Source organism: Macadamia integrifolia, chromosome 7 (genome assembly GCF_013358625.1).
Source record: "Macadamia integrifolia cultivar HAES 741 chromosome 7, SCU_Mint_v3, whole genome shotgun sequence".
Lineage (NCBI taxonomy): Eukaryota > Viridiplantae > Streptophyta > Magnoliopsida > Proteales > Proteaceae > Macadamia > Macadamia integrifolia.
In genome coordinates this window covers 22,715,254-22,725,390 of record NC_056563.1, presented here as the reverse complement: position 1 = coordinate 22,725,390, position 10,137 = coordinate 22,715,254, and the positions used below count along the sequence as shown (strand labels likewise).

General features: G+C 40.4%; 1 protein-coding gene across 2 annotated transcripts in view; it reads left to right on the top strand.

The window, feature by feature from the left end:
- LOC122084587 (poly(rC)-binding protein 4-like) overlaps positions 1-9,789 on the top strand; it is a 17,372-nt gene extending 7,583 nt beyond the window's left edge. Inside the window, exons 3-9 of one of the 2 annotated variants that reach the window (XM_042652950.1) lie at positions 797-1,012; positions 3,064-3,122; positions 3,204-3,286; positions 3,391-3,518; positions 6,898-6,960; positions 9,362-9,456; positions 9,586-9,789. In XM_042652950.1, coding sequence (XP_042508884.1) covers positions 797-1,012; positions 3,064-3,122; positions 3,204-3,286; positions 3,391-3,518; positions 6,898-6,960; positions 9,362-9,433 — 621 coding nt within the window. In that variant the 3' untranslated portion in view covers positions 9,434-9,456; positions 9,586-9,789. Of the gene's footprint in view, positions 1-796; positions 1,013-3,063; positions 3,123-3,203; positions 3,287-3,390; positions 3,519-6,897; positions 6,961-9,361 lie in introns of both variants that reach the window. The other variant, XM_042652951.1, reaches the window with a different exon arrangement.
- The last annotated feature ends 348 nt before the right edge of the window (positions 9,790-10,137 follow it).

Here is a 10,137-nt window from a genome sequence, read left to right as displayed (position 1 = left end):
AAAAAAAAACCAAAAAAAAAAAATACTGAATTTAACTTGAGAACATTCCTGCTCATTATGTTCATCATATTTCCCAGGAATCTTGGTGTTTCCAGAAAGAACTTGTTTTTTTATTTTTTCGATTGGAAACAAAAGAAATATATGTCAACGATGAAGGAAGAAAGAGATAGAAAGCAGGGCAAGTGAACAGAACCACAATTGAAAGAAAAAGCACAGATTTTGCAGCATTGCCATGCTGCACCTCAGCAAATTCCCCTAGCTTTCAACCACAAACAACCACCAGATCATAAATCCGAACAGCCTAACCTTCCCAGACTCCCAGTACCTCTCAAGGACTAAGACAGGCCTGAGAAAAAAGGAAGAAAGAGAGAAAGAATAGAGGAAAATAATATTCTAGTTTAATTGCATTAGCCATGATGGGTATAATAATCTTAGGGGCAGGGAGAACTTGAAATAATTAGGTTATGGCAGGTTTCGGTGTTAGCAGTCTTGAAGCATTCAAGTTTAGCTGCCCAATCTGTAGCTTATGCATGTGATTTTGAAAATGAAGTACCCTTATCACAAAACTGGAATGAAGATTACAGCATCTCTTGGGGCTATCACCTAGTTACTGAGTTCTTGGTTGTCTCACATGGTCGTATTATTAGGTAATGGTGCTGAAATTGTGTTTCAAGTTGTAATCAATAAACTTGAAGCTTTAATTTCTGAGCATAAAATGAGTCTGTCTTAGGGTCTGGGTTTTTCCTTGTATGGTCATGCACTGATGGAATTATTATTTCCTATTCTAAATTAACAGGATGATGATGTCAGTGTTGTTGCATCAGTTGGTGTAGGACCGGTTGCTGTCAAAATGATTCGGTTGCTGATTGCAGGGTCACAAGTAGGTTCTGTGATTGGGATATCTGGACAGAATATAGAGAAATTAAGGAATTCATCTGGCACCAATATCATGATTTTTGCTCAAAATCAGTTCCCCTTATGTGCTTCTAATGAATCTGATCGCTTGGTGCAGGTGAGCTTGTCTTTGCTAGAGTTAGTTATATTGTGGGGATAATTTTTTTTCCCAGCATCGTTGATTGAATCTTAATTTATAGACCATGATCTTCTTCTCTCTTGTTTTTTTTTTTTTTTTTCTTGTATTTGCTTTGTCTTCGGTTGTCATTGTTGTTTCTTGAGGTGAAACTTAACTAAGCAGTGGTGAGTTTGAACCTAGAATATAGGCAGTCAACAACTATTTGATAAATTCTGCTCCTTAAAAATGTGAAGGGATCACCCGCACATTTCCAGGTATTACTGGTCTCCCGTCTTGAAATTGATTGAACCATGCTTGACATATTGTACAGTTAGAATTGATTGCTGATTGAGCCACCTTGGCTATTGACAAGTGATGTGGATCCGGGTTTCAAAAGATTGAAATCGGATCACTTAGGGCCCACAAAAATGATAAAATATCTCAATTTAAAGGTTGAGAGGCAATCTTGCAAATTCAAGAATATTCAAGCACTTAAAAGAGTGGAAAATAACTAAGAAGGTCAAGCTGGAATAGAAAAGTAAAAGAGGGGGCGTATTCTGGAATTTACCAAGGAGAAAGGGGAATATTAGAACACATATTTAGAGAAGAAAGGGTTCAATGTAAATATACCTAATTAGGGGACTTAAGAATAAAAGAAGAAGGTCATCTTCTTTCTTCCTCACGCTGCTAAGCCAGATGGCGGAAACCTTGTTGGTTCTGTTGATGGAACTCAGCCGATAGGCCTCGGTTTGGCCTTCCAAACGAAGAGTCGCAATGATAGGACGGCAAGGACTCCAGCACCAGCAAACCTCGACAGTTCAGATCTGAACGTGTATTAAACCTACAACTGGGCTTGGCGATGGCAGAACTCAGACCTGATTCTGGTTTGGGTTTCTTCACAGCAATTTCAAGCTTTGGAGGAGAACTTCTAGGATTGATGTCGCCTAGGGGAGGGTTACCTTCGATCAAAGTCTTGGCCAAAACAGATCTCTCATGAAAGAGATCGTACCACTTCCTGTGGACTGCAACTACCGCCCAGAACAGGGTAAAAGAAAATCAGAATAACAGAGAGGAAGAAAAGAAGAATATCAGAGAAGGAGAAGAGGAAGAAAATATAAGAGAAAACCAGAAGAGAGAGAGATGGGGGTCACGGCAACCACTGTTCAGCCAAGCATAAACATTCAATTTCAAACTTCAATTCTTCAAATCTCAATATCAGTTTTCTTCCATTACATGGCTATTTAAAGAGAATAAAAAATATAAAATTGGTAGTTTATTAAAATTAGAAACTATCCTAATTGACAACTGAAAATAAAAATTCAATCTAAATAAAAATACTACCAACTAATTCTAGCTCTAAAAGGAAAGAAAAATGAATCAAATCAAAGGCTATCTCAAGCCCAACGCCCAACTGCGTCAACAAGGAAATGGTATAGGAGGAAATCTTCCATTTTATGTTATTTGTTGTGGAATATTGAAGGTTATGTTTTTCAACATTGAAAGCATTTTAAAGCTTCATGTGTATGAAGAAATTTACAATAGTTTTTGTTAGTTTGTGTGGTATTCTTCTTCTTGACTGTTGGAAGCATGGGTTATCTAGGCATCGTCTAGGCGTCCAGGCTCTTTCTTGGGTCCAAAGTGACAGCACGCCTTGTTAACACTTTCACGAGTTTACGTTGATTTATGTTTATTTCTTTGTTTTTTGACGAATATGCTTATATTATATCCTATACGTTGTTTATGATATGTTGATTTTCTCATATTAGGTCATTACTAGCATAATTATAACATATTGCATTGATATGACTTCTATGATGCATATAAGAATCGTTATTTAATATCATCAGTGCCATATTACATATAGTCACATACTGCACACTTAGGGTGCCTAAGAAACGCCGAATCGGTTGCCTTGTTGCCTTATCTCCCTTCCAATGCCTTGGGTCACCTAGTCGCCCTGACAACTTGTTGGGAGATTGTGCTTCTTCTTTACCTTACTTGGAACTATTTGTTTTACTTCTGGTCTTGCTTAATAACTATTATAAAACCAGATAACAGGTGATGTTGCAGGAGTACTGAAGGCCTTGGTGGAAATTGGCTGTCTATTGAGGTCATTCCATCTCTATTCGTTCAGTTAGTCAATGTTTTTATCAGCTTGCTTTCTTATTTATTGAAATTTCGTATTATGCAGGGCAAATCCACCCAGAAGAGTTGTTTCAGCCAGACCGGCGTACAACTTTAACTCAAATCAACCGTATATGGCCCCAGCTTCAGGTTTTTTTGTGCTACTCAGATCAAAACAACCAGATTATCCATATGAAACATTCTGCAAGTGAAACATTCTACAATGTTTTATCTTATAACAAAATCATCTATAGGACTCCCACTTGCAGCTGATTATGTAACCTTGGAGATGATGGTTCCGGAGACGATGGTTGGTGGTTTGATCGGCAAGTGTGGCTGCAACATTTCAAAGATCAGAACTGAGTCTGGAGCAACGATCAAGGTATGTAGTTTGAAGTTTTGGTTCGTGGAAAGTAGTAGTTAATTTCACACCCAGAGTGTCACAATTTTGCAGAAGGAACCAAAGCAATTTTTTCTAATTGGGATGGATGGGAGGAACTGCTCTGTTTATTGTTTGTAAATGTGGCTCAGGCCCTGAGTGACCTGGCTTTTCCTGTCGTTGGATTCCAGAACTCCCTGGGTTCAATTGGAAGAATGCAGCTGTTCCTTTTAACTTGAAAACTGGTTTAAGTCTTCTGCACCTGGAAGAGTTCATAAAAATGAATTCACCCATAAAAGAGGGGGCTGCATTAAGAAAGACACATAAAAGAGGGGGCTGCATTAAGAAAGACAAAGAGTTAATTTAGTTTTATGATAAAAATGAACTTGATATTGTAATGTGCTGAAATAATAATTGCAAGTTCATGTGGTGGAAACATTTTTATTTAGGGTAATTTACAGCGCCACCCCTTGAAGCATGCCAATATTAGAGGGACACCCCCTCTCTTTCACCAAATTGGACTCGGACCCCTTGCCGTCAGTCATCGTTACAAAATATATAAAAAATGCTGACATCAGCAATTCAAAATTTTCTTAAATACCATTTTGCCCTTAAAATAGGAAAATACCAAAATTGCCCTTAATGGTTGTATTCTCAAAATCGATTGAAGATCCCTTCCGCCACCGCCGCCTCTGCTCCATGTCCGCCACGTGAGTCACTGAGTTGGAGAAGAAAGTCGGAGTAGTCGATCGGCGGCTGCAACCCCTTCCGGTGAAGGCGCCAAACCTTTTCCCTCACGTCCTCCTTCTCCACTGCCGCTGCCGCCGCCGCCGCCGCCGCCGCCGCTTCATATCCACTGCCGACAGATCCGGCCTAAATGCTTTGATGATTATACAGAAGCAGTGCGATGCGCGATGGGACAAGAAACAATGGCTCATCGAGAATTTTGTAGCGGTTCAGGCACCGACAATAACGACGCAATAAGGCTTTATTTTCTATTTTTTTAAATCCTCTTTTTGGTCAGCGGTTCAGGTCCGGCAATAAGGCTTTATTTTTTGTTTTTTAAATCCTCTCTTCTTCTTCTCTAGCTCTTCTTCTTCTTCAGGTCAGCGGGACGGTAGCAGCTGTGAGCCGTGTTCTTTTTTTAGGAAGCTTGAAGATTTTGGAGCCCGAGGCTTCAGAAGAATCACAATAGGGTAGGGAAGAGAGGAGTCCCGCTGCCGCCTCTGCTCCATATCCGCCACCGACAGATCCGACCTCATCGATCCAAATACCGGCGATGGAGATCCGGCCACAACTACTGACCCCATGACCAAAGCCGTCGCCGAGTTTGGGAGAGCGAGAGAGAAGAGGGAAGAGAGGAGTCCCGCCGCCGCCTCTGCTCCATATCCGCCACCGACAGATCGGGCCTCATCGATCCAAATACCGGCGATGGAGATCTGGCGGAGAAGATAATCGAAGGTTGCGTTTTTTCTCCTTTTTTTCCTTCAATCTGTTCGGAATCTGCAGTGTGTGGTGGTCTTGGTTGGAAATCCGGCAAATTATGGCTGAAATCTGTGGTTCTCTGCATTTGAAAGCTTCACTGTAATGTAAAAATATGAGTTTTTCAATAGCAAGGGTATAATGGTCATTTTAAGTCGACACTTAACAGTGACTGACGATAAGGGGTCCGAGTCCAATTTGGTGAAAGAGAGGGGGTGTCCCTCTAATATTGGCATTCTTCAGGGGGTGGCGCTGTAAATTACCCTTTTATTTATTATTTCTCACTTATTGGTGATTTCTATTCATTTGGGTACTCTCTACGTCACTTGGCTTCTGGTCATTAATATGTTAGTATCATATATTCATAGCTTTTCCTTTTTAACTTCACTTGGGAGTTGGTGTCACTTTTGAGGTTTGTAAATGCAAAGTAATGGGCGGAACTTCTTGGTTAATTATTTAAACAAGATAATAATCATTGAAGAAAGGATGAATCAATGGAGGACAAGAATTGTTATTCCAATTTATACAAAAATGTGAGATTCAATCAAAACTCATGAGGCAGGTAGGCTTTGATATTGGAAACTACAAACCAGAACATTGTTTGCTGTGACACAATTACTGTAGTATGAGCAACATCGTTAACTACTTGAGAAACATTGGAGGCTTAGCAAAAGGGAAATTCAACATAAGAGCTTGAACATTCAGTAAAACATAGAACTGCCCCCGCGGCCAATCTCTGAAGTCCATAGCGTTCAAGCGCTTAAGCCACGTTGCTTGCATCAATCTCTACTTCTATCTCCTTCAATGCCATCATTATCTTGGCCTGGTGCAGCATTCAATGGATTAAGCTGTCTAGGACTGCTTCCTTTCTGAAGCTCTCATCTCTGCTTGTTTGTATATCCCTGCTGTGCCTCTGATCCATTGCCCATGACAGGATTTCCTGCTAACAATTTTCCTTCGAAGTTTTTAAAACTTTTTCAACTCTGATCACATGCTAGCCCCAGTGGATAATCCATACTTGTCAAGGTGTTGCCCAGGCAGCAAAGTGCCTAGACATGTCCAAGTTGACTAGGTTCCCATATCTGTTTTAGTCCAAAAACTGAGGGGAAATAAGAGAGGGGGTGGGGGGGGGGGAAAGAAGAAGAAGAAAGAGGAAGCGGAGAAAAGAAGAAAAAGAATAAGAAAACACATTTAGGAGGAAAATCAGCACACAGAATGGGGCACATTTTCCTCAAATAAGGTTCTCGCCTTGGGGCCTTGGCCTAGCCTTGGCACCTGACAACTGCCATGGCTTGCCTTGGTGTCTTGACACCTCCATTTCAAAATCAGTCTCCACAATTACATTCCTATTACTGCCTTCCCTCCATTGAAATGTCCCTCCCTCCCTCCCTCCCTCTGTTTATTTGAAATCTTACTTTGTAGAGTCATCACCTCTCTCCTCCAATCCTTCATGACCAAGTATAAGTTCTTCCAGGGTTTATCTTTCTTAAGATGAATAAGGGAGGACAAATGATTGCTGACATATCAATGAAATTTTGTGACAAAATAATTAGTTGAGACATAATAATTGTGGTATATCAAGGAATGAAACTATTGTTTTCTCATTCATCTGGGTGCTGTCTTTAAAAAATTTACCAACCTATTGTTTTCCATAAAGAAAAATTTCATTCCAAATTAAAAGAGGGCATACCCAGTGCATGAGGCTCGCGCCACTGCAGGGTCTGGGGAGGGTCATAATGTATGCAGCCTTACCCCCACTTCACGGAGGGGCTGTTTCTGACTCGAACCTTCGACCACTAGGTCGCAATTGAGCAACCTTACTGTTGTGCTGAGGTCTTCCCTCTAAGCATATCATTCCAAATATCTACTGTTCTTCATTTTCACTTTTCTGTTTTAACAGGTTGCTGGTGCAAGGGGTGAACAAGCTCAGAGGTTAATCCAACTCGCTGGTAGTGCACAACAGGTAAATCTTCTTCCGTGGCTGATTATGGTTGATGTCAGTGAGTAATAATTGGTCTAAGGCAATGGAGACTGACTTAGGTCTCATCAATGAGTGATATTGGTGACACTGTTGTTATGATTGAGTAAACATGACACTGGAACCTGTAAGGGCCTATTTGGTAATATTTCGAAAAACAAAGTAAAACTTTTTTTTGGGTATAAGAAACATGTTTGATAGCACCGTTTTGTTGATAAACAGTTTTGTAAAGATATGTTTTCTAGTAAGAATTTTGTCCTGTTTCTCCAGAAAAAAGGGTTTGAGACAAAGTTTTCTGCTTCTGCTGTAGAGTTATAAGTAAAGCAGTTTACGCAGTGGTGTTGTTTTTATTTAAAAATTAAAACATAAAATCACCCTAAAACTTTTCTCCTCACCCAACTCCCAATGCCATAATCAACCCCCTCATCGTCCTCCTCCTCCTCCTCTCTCTCTCTCTCTCTCTCTCTCTCTCTAACCACCTATCTCCCCCTGGGCCCACCCCCTGTCACATCTCTCTAGTGTCTTTCCCCTCCCCTACATGCTAGTTACCTCCCTCTACATCCCCCTAAATCCACCCTCCGTGGAACGCCTCTCTCTCAAATATTATTTGAGTTTTGCTAACCCCAACATGTGAGGACACCGGTTACATTTTCAGTGCAAATATGCCATACAAGATCTTTTGGCATTGATAAATAGGGGGGTTGGGAAATATACATGATTTATCCAACAGTTGATTGTCCAAGTGACATCACATATATTGATGTTAGCATTTTTTTGTATTATTTTGATTTTTTAAGTTTTGATAATATTTTTCTTTTTTCACTAAATTTATATTTTTATAAAATTTGAAGTGTGAACATGTGCATGCACCCCACTAGAATATGATCTCTCTCTCAACTCAGCTCCATCTCTCCTTCATCATTCTCCATAATCTCTCTCTCTCATTCTTTTGGCCAAGCCTAGGCTTCAGTTGTGTTCGACATGCTGGTTTCAGGCTTTAAAATACCAATCTAGGGGATGGGCCAGGGTGGGCTGGTATAATTGACCCTAATGTTTGGGCTGAGCTGGGTTTTCAAAATTTAGAATAATATCAAATTTTAAGTTGTTATTAAACATGTTTTTTTTAATGGTAAGAAAGACAAGGACAAATAACCGAAGGGCTAATTACTATCACTCCCCTATACTCTCCCTATATTTACTCAAACTCCCCTACCCCAAATTTCTTTTCAGATCCCCAGAAAAGCAATTCTACCTCTTTTTTCCCCTGGTAATTCAAAATCCTTAAATTACCCATAGTCCCCTCCACTGCCCTCCCACAGATTCCTCCTGTGCCCATCTCCCACACCCGCCCCTGCCCCCTCCTTCTGCCTCCCGCCTCCTCACTATGCCCTCCCCCTCCCCCTCCCCCTCCCTGTCCACATCTCCCTCCCTCCTGCATCTCATTCCAAGGGTAACATTGATGCTGAGATATAATCCCTCTTGCCAGTAATCTGATGGTTTGAGAAGGTTCCCTCACGGTTCATGCGTGGAAGCAGGCAGGCATTATAAATGAGGAAGGAAAGAAAAAGTGAAGAAATTTCTAGAGAGCAGAGAGGGGGGTACCTCTTTTACTCCATGCCTGCATGTGTCTTATTCTTATTACTCTCACCATTGCTCTCGTCATGGCCTTGGCCTGCATCGGTAACAGTGACCCAAGAAGACAAAAAGATCGATCCTGCCCCTGAGGAGCATTGCAGAGGGCCAGAGGCATTACCCTGAGGGAGGTAGCTGCAAGTCTTTAATAGCTTGGAAATTGAAAGTTTCAAAGGGTATGTATCCCAAGGTTCCTTGTGTGCTTTCGTTACTCTATCCTCAACTGAACTTCAATTTGAGGGTTTCTTTCCCCATTTTATACACTTGGATAGAGCGAGACTCTCCTAAAGCCGTTGGTGGCTTGCCACATGGCAAACAAGGAAGACATTGGCTCATCCTTCCTTTGCTGTTATGCAACACCAAAATATTATATGGGAAGGGAGATGCGAGTGGGGAGGAGGGAGGGTGATACGGGCTGGGGGTGTGGGTGGGGAATGGCGTGGAAGGGGAGGGGAGGGGGAACCAGGGGTAATGTAGGGATTTTTGATTACCAGGGGAAAAAGAGGGAGGTGGAAGTTTGCTTTCTGGGGAAATCAGAAAAGAAGTTTGGGGTAGGAAATTTTGAGTAATTATAGGTCAAGTATAGGGGAGTGATAGTAATTGCACATAGCAAAATACAGTTTCTGTTTATTTATTTTTTCTGTAAAGAAAACTGTAATTATCAATTGGGCCTCAATATTGATTGTAGTAATTTTTCACCAATTTTGTTTGATTCGAGGTTCTCAGGTTTTGAAGTTTGTTTGTGTAAAAACAGGTAGCGTGGGCGAAGAAGTTGATTGATGAATACATCTATTCACAAGCATTATTACAGCTGAGACGTCAATAATGCCTTTGTTTTTCTCTCGATTGGTTGCTCACTCATTTCTTTTGTGTTTTCATTTCTAGTAGCCTTTTTTGATTAATGTCTTGTAGCTTATACTAGATCACAACCATACCGATAGAAACCATACACTTATTGATCATCTTTCTGTCTGGCAGTTGACAGGGTTTTCGAGTTTATATGTAATTCGGCAGACAACAGATGTTATCACTCAACTGTTTCTGAGAATCTTGTTGCTGATTGTAAATATTTTCACATTCTTATGATTTGCACTGTTTTGAGTCTCGAACCTGATCAAGGTTTAGGTTTAAATGTATTCTCTTACAGCTATTCAATAAGCCATAGACCTCTATAATTCTATATACCTGTGAAAATTCCAGTTCTGTTAATTTTCACCTTATTGGTCAGTTTTCTATGTCTGTAAATATCTAATACAATACCTAATGCATAATCATGGAGTTACTACCTTCTAGGTGAAATTTGCTGAAATTGACCAAAATGAATAGTTTGAGAGACCTATTTTGTTTTGGTTGAAAGGCTGAAATCTAATAAGTCTGTCTGGTGTGGTGGCTATGTTGTATTATGCAAATTGATGTTGTGGTCATTCTAACCACAGTTGATAGAATTATAGAAATGAAACCTAAAGTAGGGCCAATATCAAATTTGGTAATCTATCTCAATGAAAAGGTATATTTATATATATGAAATCT